The sequence below is a fragment of the Chaetomium strumarium genome (assembly GCF_033439665.1).
Source record: "Chaetomium strumarium strain CBS 333.67 chromosome Unknown B0T15scaffold_5, whole genome shotgun sequence".
NCBI classification, from domain to species: domain Eukaryota; kingdom Fungi; phylum Ascomycota; class Sordariomycetes; order Sordariales; family Chaetomiaceae; genus Chaetomium; species Chaetomium strumarium.
Window position 1 is genome coordinate 1998003 of NW_026944433.1, and position 18308 is coordinate 2016310.

Sequence of the window (18308 nt, forward strand, 5' to 3'; positions counted from 1 at the left end):
TAGGTAAGTGGGGCCAACGCTGAGGACGGTGTGCACTTGTGCAGTACTTGTACAGTACGGTAATATACGGATCAGCCGTTTCCGTCATTACAGTGATTACACTGGGCAGGCCTTTAGCCCCACTCTATTTTGGAGAGCTTCACTGCAGACATGGGCCTGTGACACGGATCATTACGGATACAGTGGTTTCCATTCCATACACTTTCCAGGTTGTCCACTCGCGCCAGCAGCGGAACCAAGTCTGCGCCAGGCCCAGACAGGTCCAAGAAACGACGTCCGACGAAGACGCTCCGTCGGGTACTTCCGTTCGCACAGCAGAAGCCGATGCTCCTCCATGGCAGGTAACCGCCCGCGGCTTCGCCCTCGCCCTCGCCGACCCCGACCGCAACCGACGCCATGTCCATGTTCTCGACTATCACGACGGCGCCGGCCAAGCAGTCAGTGAGCGAGACCATCCCGGTGCTCAGCAACCGCCTGGCCACGGCAACGCTCCTCGAGGACCGCCGCGCCGCGATCCTGGGCTTGCGCAGCTTCGCCAAGCAGTATCCAGCCTCGGTCGCGTCGGGCGCCCTGCGTAGCTTGATCGGCAGCCTCAGCCGCGACGGCGAGGATGTCGACACGGTCAAGGTAGCGCTGGAGACGCTGCTGATGCTGTTCAGCCCGGACCCGGACAGCCCCGAGGCTTCGGAGGAGATTGCCCTGTGGGTGGCTGACGAGTTCACGCAGCGCCATGAGAACATTGCTCTGTTGCTGGGATTTTTGGGGCCCGACCGGCCCGACTTCTACTCCCGCCTCTACTCGCTACAGCTGCTGTCGGCCATCTTGTCTGCGCGGACGGAGAGGACCGAGGAATGCATCGTCAACACGAACGACGGCATTCCCCGGCTTGTGGCCGTCCTCGAGGACCCGAGGGAGGCCATCCGTGATGAGGCCGTCGGTCTGCTCACTGACCTCACCCCGACGTCCAACGTCATCCAGAACCTGGTCACGCTCGAGAAGGGCTTTGCGCCAATCTTCGAGATCCTCTCCAAGGAAGGCGGTCTGGCAGGCGGTGCGAGGGTTGTAGAGGACTGTCTGATATTGCTGGCCAACCTGCTCCGGCTCAACCCCCTGAACCAGACCATGTTCAGAGACATGGGGTTCGTTGCGGAGACCAGCCGGCTTCTGAGGGACGCGTACAAGGAGAGCAAGGACGGACAGGAGGTTGCGGAATGGGTAGAGGTACAACGCAACAGGAATGTGTACGCCATGCTCGCCGTCCTACGGCTGTTCCTTGTGCCGGGGGCGGCAGGAACCGCCCTGAACCAGGAGGCCTTCCTGGGCGACTTGCTATCCGCCGGGCGTGGCCGTGGACGTGGGCCGCCGGTCCTAGAGAACACGTTGCAGATTGCCTTCTCCCATGTCGCCGAACTGCCGATCAAATCCGAAGCGCTTCTAGCCTGCGCAGACATGATCAGAGGAAACGACAAGGTACAGGCGCTGTTTGCTGGTCTGCAAGTACCGTCGCCGCTCGCGGACCCGGTCGCCAACGGACATGGTGTTCAGAAGAACGGCGTTCCGAGGGTTTATGTCATTGACGGACTGTTGGATCTCATCCTGGCGGTGAGCTCGTTGCCGGCTTTTGACCTGCGGATGGCTGCCTGTGCCTGTCTCAAAGCATACTTCTACAGGCACGCCGAGATTCGAATGCACTTCCTGGACCACGCGGTCCGGACGCACAGGGCGCATGCTGATGACCTTACCAATGTCCTCACCATCCTCCTCCGACCGGCGCCGGAGATGGTCACGGCAGATCCCTACCGGTACTGGTTCGCTGCGGTGCTCATGCTCCATCTCGTGCACGACAACCCCGAAACAAAAGCGTTGGCCATGAGTGTCACGGAAGGCGACGAGGCCAGCGGTGAAGAAGTGGTCACCAGTATCCAGACCATGACAGCGCACCTCTTGAGCAGCGTTGCCAAGTCGGACGACCCGCGCATCAGCATCGCCTACCTGATGCTGCTGCTGTGCTGGTTATTCGAGGATCTCGAGGGGGTGAACGACTTCCTGGGCGAGTTTACCAACCTTCAGGGGCTGATCCAGGCGGCAATCGAGAATCCCAACGGGGATATCATGGTGCAGGGACTAAGCGCGATGCTGGCGGGTGTTGTGTACGAGTTCTCCACCAAGGACTCGCCGGTCCCACGGGCGAAGGTCCGGGAGATGATCATGTCACGCATGGGCCGTGATCGCTATGTCGAAAAGCTGTCGAGACTGCGGTCACACCCGTTGATGAGGGACCACGAGGTCATCCCCCAGAAATTGGAGCCGAGCCTGGACCAAAGACTCCCGGACGTCTACTTCGACGACACGTTCGTCGAGTTCTTCAAAGACAACTACAGCCGCATCCTGCGCGCCATCGACCGCGACCCAGACTCCGAAACGTCCGTCATCACCAACGGCGTCCAAAAGGGCGTCTCCCGGCAGCTGGTCGATTCGCTGCGCGCCGAAGTAGCCGAGACATGCCAAGCGCTGCAAGAAGCTCAAGCCCAAACCGCCTCGCTCGCAGAACAGCTAACCGCAGAACAAGCTGCGCACCGGCGGACCAAGGACGTCCTCTCCGCCGACGTCGCGCGGGCGAACGAGGCAACCAACGCCCTCCGCGCGCAGCTCGCCAGCAAGGACAGCGCCATCCAGGCCGCCGAGGCGAACACGCTGAACCTCACCCGCCAGCTCACGCACGAACAGCAGGAGCACCACCGCTCCAAGGCCGAGCTGGCCCGCCTGAAGACGGTCAACGACGCGCTGCAGCGTGCCCACGCGCAGGAGCTCGCCTCGGTGCAGCGCAGTCACGCCCAGGAAGTCGGCGCGCAGCAGGGCAAGCTCCGGGCGCGCGAGGAGGAGCTGCAGCGGCAGATCGAGGCCGTGCAGAAGAGCGCCGAGCAGGACGCGGAGCGCGTGCGCAGGCGGTCGGAGGCCGAGAAGGCCGATCTCAAGGCGACCATCAGCAGGCTGGAGGTGGACCTGATGAAGGCGGACAAGGCCCGCGGCGCGGCAGAGGCGAAGATAGGGCAGCTAGAGGCGGAGGTCAAAGCGAAGGACGAGAGGGTGGAGGAGGTGGAGAGGCGAGTAAGGGCGAAGGAGGAGGAGGTGAAGAAGGCGGAGGAGAGGGCTCGGAAGGCGGAGGAGGATTTGAGAGGGTGCAGGGAGAGGATGGAGCGGGAGGCGAAGGAGGCGAGGGCAAGGATGGATCAGAAGGAGGAAGAACGCAAGAATGCGCAGAGCGAGCTGGATGATATGTTGATGGTCTTTGGGGATCTGGAGGAGAAAGTGACCAAGTATAAGGTGAGTGCCCTGGTGGTGCCGTGGTGCCGGCATTTTCCAGACTGACGGTGTGGTTTTAGGAACGGCTCAAGGCGTTAGGCGAGGAGGTGTCTGATGGAGAAGAGGAGGGCGACGAGGGCCAGGATGAAGAAGGGCAGGAGGACTAGGCAGAAGCCTACAAGGGGGGGTTTTGACCTTGTGTGTAAAAGATGTCCAGCTCTATGGCAAGGACCTCTCCTCGCACATCGATCTGGGTTTCAGAATCAGGCATCAGACACAGGTTACGGCATGCAAACCAGGCGGGCGTGTCAACGAGGTCTACGGCCTCCTAGACAGATGCATCACACATCAGGACTTGCGTGTCCGGTGCTGCATACCTATTCAGGCACCCGGTATGTATTGTACTACAGTATATATACCACATAAAGTGACGCAACAAAAGCCGCCGAAGTCTCCCCGCACATCCTCAGAACGCAAACTGAATTTTAGCTCCACACTTGGATAAGTACATGTAAAAACTCAAGAAAACTTCCCAAACGAGCATTGCTAGGAACCGTACAGCTAAGCTCAAAACTTTTGTGACAAATTCTCTACAGTTTCATTATTGGCTTGAACTCCCCTGGCCACTGGACTCATTTTCCCCTTGCCTCTTCATTTTTATTACACAAGAGTGAAAGACCCTTACCAGGATGGCGGAAGCTTACCCCCGCTCGGACTCCGGGTCCGTCTCAACGTCCGACAACGACGAGGACTGGCTCACCAAGCCCGCCGACGAGGACGAGGACGACGAGCAGGAGGTGGTATCGGTCGTGTCGTTGTTAGATGACAAGACCTTCGCGGACGCGCTGCCCATGCTGGCGTACTGCAAGGAGTCATTCGGGTTCGACTTTCTGGGAGTGCGGGATCGGCTGGGTTTGGATTTCCATGGCTGTGTGCGGCTTATCAATTTCGGTGAGTTTCTTCTACAGGTACCTAGTGCTTTTATTGCCAATATTGTCATAGATGGAATGCTGACGGTGGCGAGCAGTCCGGCGCAGTGTGAAAGAGGACGTGGCGCTGCCGGCGGAGATTACGGCAAGCCATCTGGATGACGACAAGCTGCTGATCCCCGTGCTCGAGGACGATGCGCTGATCTTCTGTCTGGATGAGTTGCCTGAGCCTGAGCCTGAGTCCGGGCTGGAGAAGGGAAGAGACGCTCTGACACCAGCGCAGGCGCAGACGCAGGCGCAGACGCAGGCTGGCAACGGCGAGGGACCGCTCGTGGACGAGCTCCTCCAGAAGAACGCGCAGCTGCAGGCCGAGCTCGAGCAGCTGGCGAAGCAGTTCACCAACTACCGGCTCGCTGTCGAGCAGACGCTCGACAAGCGCTGGGGCGTGGATGAGGGAAGCGAGAAGGGCGCCTCCTCCTCGCAGAAGAATCAGGAGGAGAAGAAGGAGGAGAAGAAGAAGGATGACTCGGCGTATTACTTCGAGTCGTATGCCAGCAACGGTGAGACCAGGTCTAATTTTCCTTCTCGAATTCTGCCGCCCTGAATCAAGCATACCTACAAGCCAGCTTACGTCGTCTAACCCCTGCCCCAAATGATAGACATCCACGAGACAATGCTCAAGGACACGGTGCGCACCGAAGCCTACCGCGACTTCATCTACAGCAACAAGCACCTGTTCGCGGGCAAGACGGTGCTCGACATCGGCTGCGGCACGGGGATCCTGTCCATGTTCTGCGCCAAAGCCGGCGCCGCCAAAGTGCTGGCGGTCGACAACTCGGCCATCCTGGACAAGGCGCGCGCCAACGTGTTCCACAACGGGCTCGACAGCATCATCACGTGCATCCGCGGCCGCATCGAGGACGTGGCGCTCCCCGTGGACTCGGTCGACATCATCGTGTCCGAGTGGATGGGCTACTGCCTGCTGTACGAGGCGATGCTGCCGTCGGTCTTCTTCGCGCGCGACCGCTACCTCAAGCCCGACGGCCTGTTGGTGCCCAGCCACGCGAGCATGTGGATCGCGCCCGTGTCGGACGCCGACTACGTCGCCGAGAACATCGGGTTCTGGCGCGACGTGTACGGCTTCGACATGCGCGCCATGCAGGAAGGCCTGCACACGGACGTGCGCATGACGGTGATGCCCGCGCACGCCGTCTGCGGCGAGCCGACCGCGTTCCGGATGCTGGACCTGCACACGGCGAAAGCGGAGGATCTGGCATTCGAGGACAAGTGGCAGACGACGCTGTCGGACACGGCCGAGGACGTCCTGGACGGGTTTCTGGTGTGGTTCGACTGCTTCTTCGCCGAGAGCCGGAACGAGGCGGTCGAGGCGACGTTGACAGCCAAGCAGTGGGCCGCCGCTGCTGCTGCTACTGGGCGCGAGCGGGTGGCCTTCACCACAGGGCCGTTTGGCACCGAGACGCACTGGCGACAGGGGTTGTTTCTTATCGACAAGGAGAAGGCGAAGGAGGTTGAGGTTGCGCTGGGAAAGAAACTGATGGGCGAGATCCGCTATGCCATCCCCGAGGACCATGCCCGCGGCCTCAACATCAAAGTGACCTGGGGCGTCGAGGGCGGGGACAAACAGAGCCAGACATGGTTGCTGCACTGAGACTCAGGGGGATGTAGACACTCTAATAGATGAAACGGGAAGTGTATGGCCGCCGATGGTCACCACAACTAAACAGAAGGGGCAGCCTGGTCTATCATCTTGATTATCTTCATCCCCCGAGAAGCCAGTAATATATCCAAGGTAGATCCGTAGCTAGTCTAGTACATCCGGAACGCCGTGTTGATGCAGCCCAGCCCATACCTGCTCAAAATCCGCCAAACGTGCGCTACCTATTCAAGATGCGGAACGCCAGCGCTTTGCATGATCAAATTGACAATACTCAAGAAGCCTTCGCCAAGGATGAACCCCTAGTCATTGTAGTCGTTAGCAGTCTGCTCGCCTTACCATACCTAAGCATAAGAGAGAGAAGAGAGGAGAAAGAGAAAGAGAGAGGGGGGAGGGGGAGAGAGAGAGAGAGAGAGAGAGAGAGAGAGAGAGAGAGAGAGAGAGAGAGAAACACTCACCGATGCCAGCACAATCAGCGGCGTCTCCTGCCACCCCATAGCCGACCTCCACCACCAGCTGAGCAGACCTCCGGCCGTCCGTGCCAACGTAAACGACGGGACGTTATACATGCCTACAGCAACGGCAATCCCGCCCGGGATCAGCGCGTGCCAGCGTTTGCCAACATGCTGGGTCCGCAATGCTGTTGCGACGGCGAACAGCATGGCAGCCCCGACAGCCCACTCCTTAGCCATGGGCGGGAGCCCCTTGCCGGTGACCAGGCGGGCGGTGAAGATCCAGACGTAACCGGTGGGCACCTGGAACAGGTCGCCAGGGACTTGGTAGACGCTGGGTAGGGGAGTCGTGGTCAGCCCTTCGTCGCTAAAACGAGTAAGATGCTTGAGAGGTCGAATAGAGAGACAACTCACGCTGTATACAGCCGGTAAATGAAGGCGCTGGCAACAGCCCCCACAGTGGCGCCAATGACCTGACCCCAGAACTGTGCCTTGGGCGCGGCACCGAGCAGATGTCCCGTCTTGAGGTCCTGCATCATGTCGCCCGCCTGGAGGGCTCCCGCCTCGGACACAGCACCGGCGACCAGGTTGATCAAGACACTCGACTTGTTCGACTGCGGAATGATCAGGGCGAAGAACAGCTGGGCAAGCTTGCTGATGCCCGAGACCGGGTTCAGGTCGGTCTCGCCCATGGCCCGCACGCCCATGATGCTCAGCACGAGCGCGATGAAGACGGCCGTGACGCTGGCGTACAGCGGCACAAGGTTGCCGAACACGATGCGGATGCACAGGATGCAGAAGACGATAGACAGGACCAAGCCGACGGCGACAACCCGGTCGCTGATCTGCTGGTCAACGGGCGCATCGTCACGGTCTTTCTCCTCTTCGAGTTCGCCGAGAAGCGGGTTGCCGTCGTGGTCCGCGGCATCGCCGTCTTGGGCCTCGGCGTTGATGGACGTGTACCCGGCATGCGGTCTTCGTCCCAGCAGTCGAAAGCCGACGGCCTCTCGCAACTGGGGGAGGTACTGCCTCGCCGAACGGTACGCGAGATATCCCAGGCTGACCACGGCATCGGCAAGCATGATGGCCAGAGACACCCAAACGATCCAGCCCTTGCTGCCCGTTTCCCAATCGCCCACCGGACCGGGCGCCCATCCTCTGCTCCTGGCCAGCGGCGAGAGGATGCCCCAGCCGACAACGGCACCCAGCAGCATGTGGATCGTCGTAGCGGGCCCCATGATGATGCCCTGCCCAACGTATGCCAGGCTGGGGTTCAGCGTCCAGAGCCAAGCGCTGGCAGCGACCGACCCGAAAATGGGTATGTTTCTCAGCACGGGGAGGAAATACGTCGCAAACGTAAAAACGCCCGAAACAAAGAAGCACGCCAACAGCAACCGCACATTGCGCCGCCAGGACTCCGCCTTCCGCGTCGCCTCCCCGTCCCCGCTCATCGCCTGAACCTGCTGGAGCTGCCCCGCAGCAGGAGCGGCCAGGCTCGCAAACCCCGCCGGCGTTCCTCTCCTCCCATCATCATCACCATCATCCCCATTCCCATCCCCATCTCCATCCCTAGTTTGGCCATGCAACACACTAATCAACACGGCTGTACTAAAGCCGCTCGGAAACTTCAGCCCCTCGCGGATAATCACCTGCCTCCTGAGGGGTACAGCAAACACGACACCAAAATAACACAAGCCCAGACTCCACAGCACCAATTTCCCCAGCCCGAGCTGGATCGGCCCTTGCTCCTCCGGCTTGAGCAGGTAGTTCATCGCGGGCAACACGCCGACGAAGCCGCAGCCCAGCGGCATGATGGCCATGCTCCCCGCCACCGTCTGCACGAGCACGTTCTCGACAGGCGAGAAGGGCAGCTCGCCCAAGTGGGCGCGCAGCAGCCGGAAGATGCCGAAGCCCAGCAGGCTGGCCGGCATGGTCATGGTGCTGACCCACCCCGTCTGCAGGCCGAAGTACATGTTGGAGAAGCAGATGACCGTGCCGACCGCGAGGCCGACGACGACGCCGCGGGCGGTGAAGGACTGGCTTTCGATCTCCGGGCGGGTGGGCTTGGAAGGAGAGGAGGAGGAGGAGGAGGAGGAAGAGGAGGAGGAGGGAGAAGAAGAAGAAAAGGAAGGTTGGGGTTGTTGTGGTGGGTCGGAAGGAGACGATGGGGCAAGGAGCGGAGTGCTGCTGTTGTCGCCGTCGTCAGCCATGGTAGTGGTCATCGCTACCGGTGATGATGAGTCGGCCGAGGCCGAGAGCTTGCGGCGCGGCATGATGATAATGTTGAATGCCGGGAAAAAAAGATGGAAAGAAAGCGGATGACGATTCCGTCCGTCGGCTACATGGACGATGGAGTTAAAGCGACTCGGGCGCCGTGCTATCCAAAGAACGTGATGGTGAATTAGTAAGAGGCTGGTTTTGAGATGAGTTGCAGTCCACGCACATCATCGGCTATATGCGCCGGAAATTACTCAATCAGGCAAGAACAAAGGCACTTGTGGAGCCGACTTGGCAGCCGCTAACCAGACTGGGCCTTTTGTATCGCTATCCTTACAAACGTCCCGCCCTTCCAACGACATTCCATACTGCCACAGCACAACATGATCGATGCTGCGTGATAGGAGGAATCTGCAAATGCATTGATAGCTGCAAGTCTAAGATATGTGGCGTGGCGTAAATGGGAGAGAGCGTGGTGTTCCTGAATCAACATATTTCCTAGGCTTTGAGTCTCTGAGTAAGGTATGTAAGGTACTAAGGTATTGCCAAACCCCTTATCGCCTACTGTTGCTTCTCTTACTACTCTTATTAGCTCTCCCAAGTTCACTCTTACGGTGAATGCACGACGGCAAATTCCCAGCAGTATCCGTACATACAACAGCACGCCTGCTAACTATGCAACTCCAATGATTGAACCAAACCCGAAGACAGCGCCTAGCCCGACACACCCTAACCCAGGTAGACCTAGTGACACCATTCCACCCTAACTTGCTAACTTGAATACCTTCCTTAAAACCCAAAATTATCCAGCAACGCATTCGCATCCGGCTCCTCAAACACGGTCGGCGTCGCCTGCTGCGTCTGCTTGGGTAGGTGCCCGCCCGACTTCATCTCGGCCGGCAGAGGCTGGTGCGACGCCGCAGTGGGCGACGACACTAGCGATCCCCTCCTCTTCATCAGCCTGAGCGGGTCAATCTCGCCGCCCAGCCCGGGCGTCACGCCGGGAGGCTGTAAGAACTCCCAGTTCCGGACTAACTCTCGAAGTCAGCATCAGCCAACCATGCATGCATGGATAGAGTAAGGTAGACTTCTATCTAGATGAAATGAAGGGCGCAGCAGATAAACATACCTAAGTCTAGACCCAGCAAGTCGCACCCCATGCGACCGTACAGCCTAGCGTTATGGAGCACAAACTCCCACTCGACCTTGGGCGTGACCTTGCTCGCGCCCCGGAGCGTCTGCAGGGTCTGCTGCCGGAGCTGGCGATACAGGATCACCAAGGCCGGGTCGTCCGTCAGGAACAGCCGGGACTTGAGGTCGGGTGAGCCAGGCGTTTCGAGAAGCGTATACACGGGCGTCTGTTGTACGTCACGGTCAGCCAATCAGTGTGATGAGTAAGATACGTACTCAGGTGCTAGTACTCACAATCAAAGCGCGCACCGCCATGTCGCTGCGCTGGAGCATCCAAAAGGCCCAAGATGCGAGCCACCTGTCTCCGTTCTGCGCCGCCATGGTGAGGACTTCCTCCTCGAGCAGGCGCCGGAGAACGGGGCCGTGGTCGCCTTCATAGACACGGGCCACGGCGATGGCGAGCTGCAGGTCCTTGAGCTGGTTGAGGCAGACGTGCACTGCGTCGTGGAGGTGGTCGGCGAGGAGGAAGAAGGCGGCGGCGTATTCTGGAGGTTGATCAGTCAATCGATATCCTCTTAACTCAAAAGGAGACGGGAGAAGGACTAGCCACCTACCGAACCGCCTCTTCGCCATCAACGCATATGCGTTCTTGAGCGCTGCCGTCCGCCACTTGGGATCGTCAAAATTGTTTGCCAGGAAGCGCTGCGTGTTGCCCTGCTCCCGGTTCCACGCCGCCACGCGCCAGAGCCCCTGCAAGACCGCCTTCTTCTTGAGCGCCAGATAATACAGACTACAGTCGATCGGGTTCTTAAGCTCGTTCTTGGTGTACTCGTTGCGCGCAATCACTTCAAACTGCGCTTTCTGTCCCCCTTTTGTTAGCGTATCTTGTATTATACCATTCCTCGTCCCACACACCACCCGACGTTAGTACTCACCACGGCTGCGTTATCCGCCAGCCACATAAAGAGCCCGCTCTCCCTCGCGTGTTCCCAGAGCATCCGCCCGTGGCTCTGCCTCGTCACAAAATCCACCAGTATGTCCTGGCTCGTCGAGTGATAGGCCCAGTTGATCTCGCGCCAGCCCATGTGGATCTCGTTCGTCCTGCCCTTGCGCAGCGCGTGCTGCCGGAAGAACATGATGAAGCGCGCACCGTTCTCGTCGAGCGACCGCCGCTGCTTCTCGACCAGCCCGACACACTCGACGATGTCCATCAGCTGGATCTGCTCGTGGCCCGACAGCTGCGGGATGCCGATGCGCGTGAGCCGCTCGCTGATATCCACGGCCACCTCCTCCGAGAAGGGCTCGTCGCCACCGTCATACGACATGCGCCGTGTCAGGTACTGGCCGGGGTCCTTGTCCGACGAGGTTGCTGTCGTCTGCAGTCAAAATCGTCAGTGACTCGGTGACTCTCCCCAACACACAACAAAAGCGCGAATTCGATGAAGAAGGTCAGATAACGCACATGATCGGCTTCGTAGAAATCCTCGAGCGCCAGCCCGAGATAGTCATCTACCACATCCCCCTCCACCCAGAACTTGAGCGTCTTATGCAGCGCCATCAAGATGGCATGCACCAGCACGATCTTCCCGGCCAGTATGCACTGGCTCAGAAACTGCGGGTGGAACACGGGCAACGGTCCGTTCAGCCTCTGCACCACATGGAACAAGTCCCAGTGACGCTCCCCGCCTTTCCTTTGCGGCAGTCTCAGACTCGTCACGAGCGAACTGGACGCATCAAACTGCCGGTCCTGCACAAACAGCTGATTGCCCGCTCCGATAACCAAGTGGCCATCCCCGAGCCAGACCGAATCTCCGATAGGATGCGGGGTGAAGTCGCGTATAGAGATCTCCCGGATGGCCGCCCAGGCGGGTCCCTGGTTGAGATAGTCGAACCGCATCTGGGAGAGCAGCAGAACGCGATGGGGGAAGCCGACCGCCAAGATAGACTGCATGTCTGGCGTAGACGTCCAGTCCAGGTCGCGAATTGTGCCGCTGTTCTCATACTCCTGCGCGTATTCCAGCCTCGCGCCGCGGATATCCCAAATCGTGAGGGCGGACCGCGAGGCGTTGACGAGCGCTGCTTTCTTCCTCGTGCTTCCGCTGACGAGAGCTGGATCGGACACGCCGGTCTCCATCGAGCTGGTGGACAGCCACTCGACGCCTTTGCTGTGGTGGCCAACGCGGGCGGTCCAGAACTCGACTCGACCGGAGTGAGTGTAAGAGATGGCGACGTCGCGGGCAAAGACGTCGAGGAAGCCTGAGACGTGCGGCGTGGTGCCTGCTGGGTCGACAGGCAGGACATAGGCGAGGTCACCTGCATCTCCGAGCGTGAATTTGGTGAATTCCTGGATGGACGGTTGCTGGGTCTGGGCTCCGTTGCTGGCCGGCGTGGGCCTGTCGGTCCGAGAATAGAACGGGAACTTGACCTCCCAGACGACGCCCTGTTTTTCGGAGGTGATGGTCGCGATGTGGGCCGTGGTGTAGTCCTCGACTTTCTGTCTTGGAAGAATTAGCAGACATAGAGGCTTCCCACGGATATCGTATCTGCTCTCCGCAAGCATGCTTGGCTTCGACTGCCGGCAGTCCCACAGTGATATATTCTCGTGTCGCAGAAATACCACGAACCGGCCCTTCCTGAGAAGACACATCCTGTGGATATGCCCCTGCTGTGAGATGACCACCTGCCGCGAGAGCCCTGTCCGTGGGCCATCCAGCTCGTGCTTCCAGATCACGCTCTGCCCGTCTTCCGTCCGCGAGACGATGGCCTTCCCGCTGAAGTTGCGCACAATCTTCCGTATTGGTGACGAGTGTCCCGTCCAAAGACATCGCCGGCTGACTCGCCTTCCCTTGGGATTCTTGGAATTCGGAATCGGGGTCAATAGGGCGACGACATGGCTGCTATAGACCTCGATCCTGCCGTCAAAGAAATGCAAGAGTATCTGCACCTGCTGTCCCTTAGCACTGCTGCAGTAACTGTGCGCTTCGACGTGTGGTGTTTCTGCTGGAGACAGCCCTCTCAAGAAATCAAGCTCCTGGGCCGCCATGTGCGTCACGTTGAAAACTCTTGCATCCTTCCAGGAGCCCTTGCACCCGATGCCCTCGAGTGCCCACCCAGACAAGCGGCCCCGGCCATCCATGACGACACATATCTCGGGAGTTCTATTCGCAAGCGTGATGAGACGCTCCAGCCCAGCAGCCTCTTCTTCGGATTGTAACCCTCCCTGGATACCTTTCCCAAGCGCATCTGTGAGTCGCTCTTTGGGGTCTTCTAACGCACCATGTAGAGCGGCAACCTCTGCCCCGTTTTTCCCCCCCTCTTCAACGGCCTTCTCGGTCGCAGCCGTAAGATCGCCTGCATGCATGATGAACGCCCAACGCAGACCATCCCCGCCCTGAATAGCTTCCCCGAGATCGAGGGCGCCCCAGAGCTGCAGGTGCTGGTGCCCATGGCTCGCCGACCCCGCCCATACCCGCAGCACATTGTCCGCACAGAATGTATACAGCGCGTTCTCAATGGTCTGGAACATGTAACGCGGCCGTCGCCACTGGATTCGCGTCACCGGCTGCGGATGTCTCAGATAAATAAAGTCGAACCGGACCTCACCCGCGCCGTAGCTCAGCCTCCGCCAGACCTTGACCAGCCGGTCATACCGCCCCACCGACGCAATATACGCCGAGTCGTAGGACAGACTCGCGAGCCTGACGGGGTTGGCGAGCCTTTTCCGCCACGAACACTCGGGCTGTTGTGCCGCCCCGGATGTCGACGCCGAGGTCTGGTACAGCTCCAACAAGCAGCCATGCGCAACCAACAGCTCCTCAGACGCGCCCCAGGAAAGCGACACCGCCATGGCGCCCTCGGCACCATCACCACCATCGCCTCCTCCTTCCCCCGGTCCAGGCGCAGGGTCGATGTCGAGGCTCGCCTGCAGCGCCCACCGCGGATCCCCCACCTGCCCGTCAACATCCTCCCGGGACACCTCAGACGACCGATACACCCTCACAACACGGCGCGTGCTCACGGCAATCTTGCCCGACGCCTCGTCCAGCGCAACGGCCTGCAGCGGCTCCGGGTCGTCGTCGTAGATGGTCTGGAGCAGCTCGTCGGGGGAGTCGCCCAGGATGGCGAGGGCGTTGCCGGTTATGTAGGCCTGGAAAAGCCCCGTAACGCCAGTGTCAGCAGGTCATCATTTAAATAGAGAAACACAAAGCAATGGTGGCGGTGGGTCCGGTGGTTACAGTTATGCGCTTATTCCAGTAGCCCGTGGCCAGCGCCTGGAGCCGCGGCTCGGGCCTGCCCGGCAGGATGGCTCTCATGCTGCTGCTGCTGCTGCCGCCGCCGCCGTTGTTGTTGTTCTATCGGTAGGGCGTGCCCTGCAATGACATGGCGTGTTCGAGGTCGGACACCCCAGAGGAAGACGTGCGGTGGTCGGCTATGGTGTAGTGTGGGGGAGAGCTAGTTGATCGTCGCGCATTCGAGCGTTCGGTTCGTTTGAGGGACGGATGAGGTGACCTGCCGTGCCGCGTTCACCTAAGGTACCTTACCTAAGGTAGGTTTGCTTGCAACAGGGATTGGATAGATAACGGGACAGGTTGCTCTTGCTCTCAGACCACACTCCGGATTGCGAGGTCGCCTCCAGCTTCTCTGCTAGTGGATTAACGAACCCTATGGGTTGCTTGTGCACGAACTTGCTCATGGAGAGGTCCGTATGACGCGCCGATCGACCCCACTAAAGTCTTGGCCTTTTTTGGGTTACTGTCAGGGGAGCTTGGTTGTCGATTGACTCGGTTCAGATTGTGATGCAGGAGCTCAGAAATACACTGGCCGCCAACGTACACTGGCATGTAGAATTCTACTGTACCTGGCACACAACAGTGCCACAAGCGAGAAGACAAGAGCATGGAGGAACCCGTCTTTACTTGATTATGCCTAGCTCTAGGACGAACTCAATATCAGGAACCGGTGAGCTGAACGTTGGTAGTTGAACCAACGCAAAGGCTCCCAAACCTAACCCTATTTCACACGCCCCTTGCCTAAAAACTCCTATCCCCCAAGAAGTCCTGTATCCGTTTTGTTCTCCACCGTAGACTTCCGCGCGCAATGACGCGCATAACCTGAGTTAATACCTCCGTATACCCTTTCCCCTGTTGTACCGAACTCCAAACCGCAGAATACCTAGAGAAATGCTATAAGTGAGCTGACCAACAACCCCCATAACCTAGCCCTACAGTGCCACTGCAAGATGATCATAGCCTGACACCAGCCCCAATGCCCCTTCCCACATACCAAACCCGTTCAGTCCACCTGCCCAACCTTACCCCTACCACAGCCCTCGCATCCAGCTTCATCCTCCCGCCGAGCGCTTCCTTGAGCTTGCCATATCCAACCGAGTCCATCGACCACTCGACCGGCAGCTTGGGCGTCTGCGAGACGCCCGGTGGTACAGCCAATGGCAGGTCATACTGTATCCTGCCAACGGGCTCCGTGTGATTATATAGCGCCGTGGCGTCGACCGAATCGATGAAGATCGTGTTGTGAAGAAGCGGGGAGAAGAGAGTGAATGTAGCTGAGGACGAGAGGACGTGGAAGGTGGCATCGCGGATAAACCTGGCTTGTTCGCCGTCGTCTTCTGGGTCGCCATCTCCATTTCCGGGGGGGACTCTCAGCCGTGGTGTCGGGAGGCTGATATTCAGACGGGAAAGAGCCTCCCCTAGGAGTGGTAGTGAGGGGATAGTGCCACGGTGGGTGCGGATGCTGACACTTGTGTTGTAGCCGGATAAATACTCCGACAGCAGATCCCGTCCACGCTGGACGCCTTTCTTCCCACCGATTGACGGACTCCATGTTGCTGATACTGGCAGGGCCGTGTTGTTGCCTGGAATGATGTCGATGTTCTCGGCTCGCGCCTCGCCAACCATCGACCCGTTGCTTTCGATGTATATGCTGACAAAAGGGATGTGCGCAGAGTACGGCGTCGGATTCGTGATGTTCACTGATGCCCGTAGTGACACCGAAGTGGGAGTCGTGTCGGTGATTTCGACGCCTCCAACCCTAGGCACAGCGGAACCCATAAGATCATTCCCAAGGGCTGCGAGAAGCGCCAGGTTAGTTTGCTGAGCCATAGTCGGCACGGTGTTCGCTACAGCACAGAGAAGCCATCGACCGGGACTACTGACGATGCGTTCAAAGAAGAGACGGACGTTTTACTGGAAGTTTGCCCTCCGCAGGGACTGCCTTCACCACGAGATCGCCCAGTATCGTTTGTACTTTGACGTCCACAAGAGCCTTCACACTCAGCACGACCCGTCGACCGCCAAATAAGAGAGCCTGGATAACGTCGGTCAGGATGTCGGGATCGGTGACATTCAGAGGCGCATCGTTGATTCGCGACTGGATCTTCAGCGCGGCTTCGTGGTCCTCGGTGGCTGGAATCTGTGTCGAGTTCGCTTTTTGCCATTGTTCCAGATTGAGCTCGCCGAGTTTGCTACCCTTGTATAGCACATCGGCGTTTGCACGGACGCTGGTGACATTCAACGAGAAGTTCATCTCGGAAGGAAGCCCTGCAAGGACCAGGATCGTCCCTGACACCCTTGGGTTCGATTCGGGGTCGTCAGGCTCGGCTGCCGGGTCCGGCAACTTGAATTGAGCATCCGTCAGTGAGAAGTTTCGAATCAAGTTGTCGAACGAGCGACCCGGGAATGGCACAGGTACGGTAACGCTGGATAGAATTTCCGCCAGCCAACCGGGGGCATCTCCAGCCGGCTGCTTTTGGCCTCGCACGAGGACGCTTGCTGTTTCGCCGCCGAGGTACTTTTTGAACAGCATATCCAGGGGGGAGGAGTCCGAGTTCGGGCAGAGATTAGTGAGCGAATCAGGCAACTCCTTTATGAGGCCATGGACATCCACAGTCACCTCTGAGCGAGGTCGTATGGCGACGCGGCTGGTGGTGGCGTCCGCGACCAGGATGGATGAACCGACAGGATCGCATCCAGGAACGAGTATTTCGAACCCAAGCTCGGGCACATCGAGAGACAACGGATACTCATTGAAGGTCTTGATGGTGACTTCGGTCGCCATTGCCTTATTCTGGCCGGGAACGGGCGTCTCCTTGAAGTTCAGCTTCGTGATATTGTACTCGGGCATGTGAGGCAACTTGCTGCCTGCTACGTTATCAGCAGATGGTTTGAGGGGAGCATAATGATCTGATGATACGCTGTCGACAGCTCAGAACAGAGACTTCTCTCCGAAATACAAGGAGGCAAATGAGCGGTAGAGGGATTGACCTTCAAATGTCAGCGTCTCCGCGATGGAGTGTGTGCCGAGTGGGACGACGCCCGCTTTGAGTTGGATATCGGCTTGGCCCCGAATTCGAACGCTATCCAGTTTGCCTTCCAGCCACTGATTCGCAATCATTCGGATGCCCTCAGCATCGCCGGGTATCAGGTCCGCCACGAAGTCCACGGCGTTGTTGTGGCCATCCCTGACACTGACTCTCAACGGAGGGACCCCAGCGGTTCCGAGCAAGACATTGTTGTACTCGGGCAAGTAAACACTGATCTTGGTCTCCTCCGTCCCCAACTCCCCTACCAACCACGTAGCTGCTCTGCCCACCCGTCTCACATGCGCATTTGCGACTCGCTGCGCATCCAACCGAAAATCGGCCTGTATCCTCGCACTCACACCGTCCGAGGTAATGGATACAAGAGCAAGGTTGGTTGGTTCGAGAACAGTCGCTTGTTTTGCGTATTCTTGGACAGCTTGGGGAACGATGAAAGCGAGGATCATAACAACAAGCGCTGAGAGCGACAATACCATCACGGCGATGACGGATGGCCATGGTATTGACCGGCTCTTTGTAGATTTGACCGAGGTCGCCTCTGTAGCACGCGAAGTGACGGAGGCTCTATCGTGGTTGTTGACATTATCCCGCTCGCCGTCGTACCGTGGCGTTGAGACGGTGCTCGCTAATAGCGGGGTTGCCTCGGATGATTCCTCAGAATCACGAGTTTTGGGCCCTTTGCTGCTGCTGGCAGCAGAAAGTAAAGGGGATCTTTCTGGCTCAGGCATCTTGACTAAATACTTCGTGGGTTCTGTAATCGACGTGGGATAGACGAAAAGGAGATTGCTGAGGTTCGAGCTGCTTTTACAGGGCGGTGGTGCCAAGGGCGGAGATGATGCAATCGATCACCGTAGTTGATCTATGACATCGCCGCTGGCTTGCTCGTGATACAGGTTCGAAGCGTAAGGTTTCTTTTCCAAAGAATGCTGGTTAAATCGAGAGTGAATTCAGATGCAGATGCGAACTCGGGGCATCGAAGATACTACCTAAGGTACCAGGTAGGTATCGAGATGATGTGGATGGTTGCGATGCATGGGGTGTTGGATCTTGCAACGCGGCGTCCTGTGAAACGGCAACACCACTTGACATCGCTGCTTCTCGAGCGCCCGGCGCTCATTGGCTGCGGTGCTGCCAGCTGGCGGACAGCCTGGCACCAGCGGCAGACCAGCACCGGCTTGATGGCTCCCGGCCCCAGCTCCGGGCCGCCAAGCCCCAGAGCGAGTGGGGAAGAGAGAAGCATCCAATGGACCAGCGCCAATTCGTCA

At 58.8% G+C, this 18308-nt stretch overlaps 4 protein-coding genes across 4 annotated transcripts; 2 read left to right on the forward strand and 2 right to left on the reverse strand.

Moving 5' to 3' along the window:
* Positions 1-149: 149 nt before the first annotated feature.
* B0T15DRAFT_536675 (p115 like vesicle tethering protein) lies at positions 150-3767 on the forward strand. The gene is made up of 2 exons (XM_062869567.1): positions 150-3324; positions 3384-3767. Exons 1-2 carry the CDS (start codon positions 397-399, stop codon positions 3468-3470), a joined length of 3015 nt encoding a protein of 1004 aa, XP_062720277.1. The 5' UTR covers positions 150-396; the 3' UTR covers positions 3471-3767.
* B0T15DRAFT_575930 (S-adenosyl-L-methionine-dependent methyltransferase) lies at positions 3768-6012 on the forward strand. Its single transcript, XM_062871007.1, has 3 exons — positions 3768-4254; positions 4331-4792; positions 4892-6012. The coding sequence occupies exons 1-3, from the start codon at positions 3993-3995 to the stop codon at positions 5899-5901; spliced, it is 1734 nt and encodes a 577-aa protein (XP_062720278.1). The 5' UTR covers positions 3768-3992; the 3' UTR covers positions 5902-6012.
* B0T15DRAFT_418625 (OPT oligopeptide transporter protein-domain-containing protein) lies at positions 6013-8762 on the reverse strand. The gene is made up of 3 exons (XM_062865509.1): positions 6774-8762; positions 6366-6693; positions 6013-6209 (listed from the first exon to the last, which is right to left on the reverse strand). The coding sequence occupies exons 1-3, from the start codon at positions 8630-8632 to the stop codon at positions 6132-6134; spliced, it is 2265 nt and encodes a 754-aa protein (XP_062720279.1). The 5' UTR covers positions 8633-8762; the 3' UTR covers positions 6013-6131.
* A 199-nt stretch (positions 8763-8961) lies between these two features.
* Positions 8962-18071, reverse strand: B0T15DRAFT_418629 (RAVE protein 1 C terminal-domain-containing protein). The gene is made up of 11 exons (XM_062865510.1): positions 16988-18071; positions 15905-16867; positions 14963-15792; positions 14831-14841; positions 13943-14030; positions 11170-13854; positions 10643-11083; positions 10322-10568; positions 10002-10252; positions 9706-9934; positions 8962-9607 (listed from the first exon to the last, which is right to left on the reverse strand). The coding sequence occupies exons 1-11, from the start codon at positions 17769-17771 to the stop codon at positions 9366-9368; spliced, it is 6771 nt and encodes a 2256-aa protein (XP_062720280.1). The 5' UTR covers positions 17772-18071; the 3' UTR covers positions 8962-9365.
* Positions 18072-18308: the final 237 nt, after the last annotated feature.

Bases quoted from the DNA above. Each gene is read 5' to 3' on its own strand.
- B0T15DRAFT_418629 (XM_062865510.1), bottom strand. From the start codon at position 17,771: ATGCCTGAGCCAGAAAGATCCCCTTTACTTTCTGCTGCCAGCAGCAGC. The intron at 10,569-10,642 runs GTGAGTACTAAC...AAAGGGGGACAG, and splicing joins TGGCGGATAACGCAGCCGTG to AAAGCGCAGTTTGAAGTGAT. The intron at 9,608-9,705 runs GTATGTTTATCT...TTCGAGAGTTAG, and splicing joins CTTGCTGGGTCTAGACTTAG to TCCGGAACTGGGAGTTCTTA.
- B0T15DRAFT_418625 (XM_062865509.1), bottom strand. From the start codon at position 8,632: ATGCCGCGCCGCAAGCTCTCGGCCTCGGCCGACTCATCATCACCGGTA. The intron at 6,694-6,773 runs GTGAGTTGTCTC...TCCCCTACCCAG, and splicing joins ATTTACCGGCTGTATACAGC to CGTCTACCAAGTCCCTGGCG. The intron at 6,210-6,365 runs GTGAGTGTTTCT...TACAATGACTAG, and splicing joins CGCTGATTGTGCTGGCATCG to GGGTTCATCCTTGGCGAAGG.
- B0T15DRAFT_575930 (XM_062871007.1), top strand. From the start codon at position 3,993: ATGGCGGAAGCTTACCCCCGCTCGGACTCCGGGTCCGTCTCAACGTCC. The intron at 4,255-4,330 runs GTGAGTTTCTTC...GGTGGCGAGCAG, and splicing joins TGTGCGGCTTATCAATTTCG to TCCGGCGCAGTGTGAAAGAG. The intron at 4,793-4,891 runs GTGAGACCAGGT...CCCAAATGATAG, and splicing joins CGAGTCGTATGCCAGCAACG to ACATCCACGAGACAATGCTC.
- B0T15DRAFT_536675 (XM_062869567.1), top strand. From the start codon at position 397: ATGTCCATGTTCTCGACTATCACGACGGCGCCGGCCAAGCAGTCAGTG. The intron at 3,325-3,383 runs GTGAGTGCCCTG...GTGTGGTTTTAG, and splicing joins AGAAAGTGACCAAGTATAAG to GAACGGCTCAAGGCGTTAGG.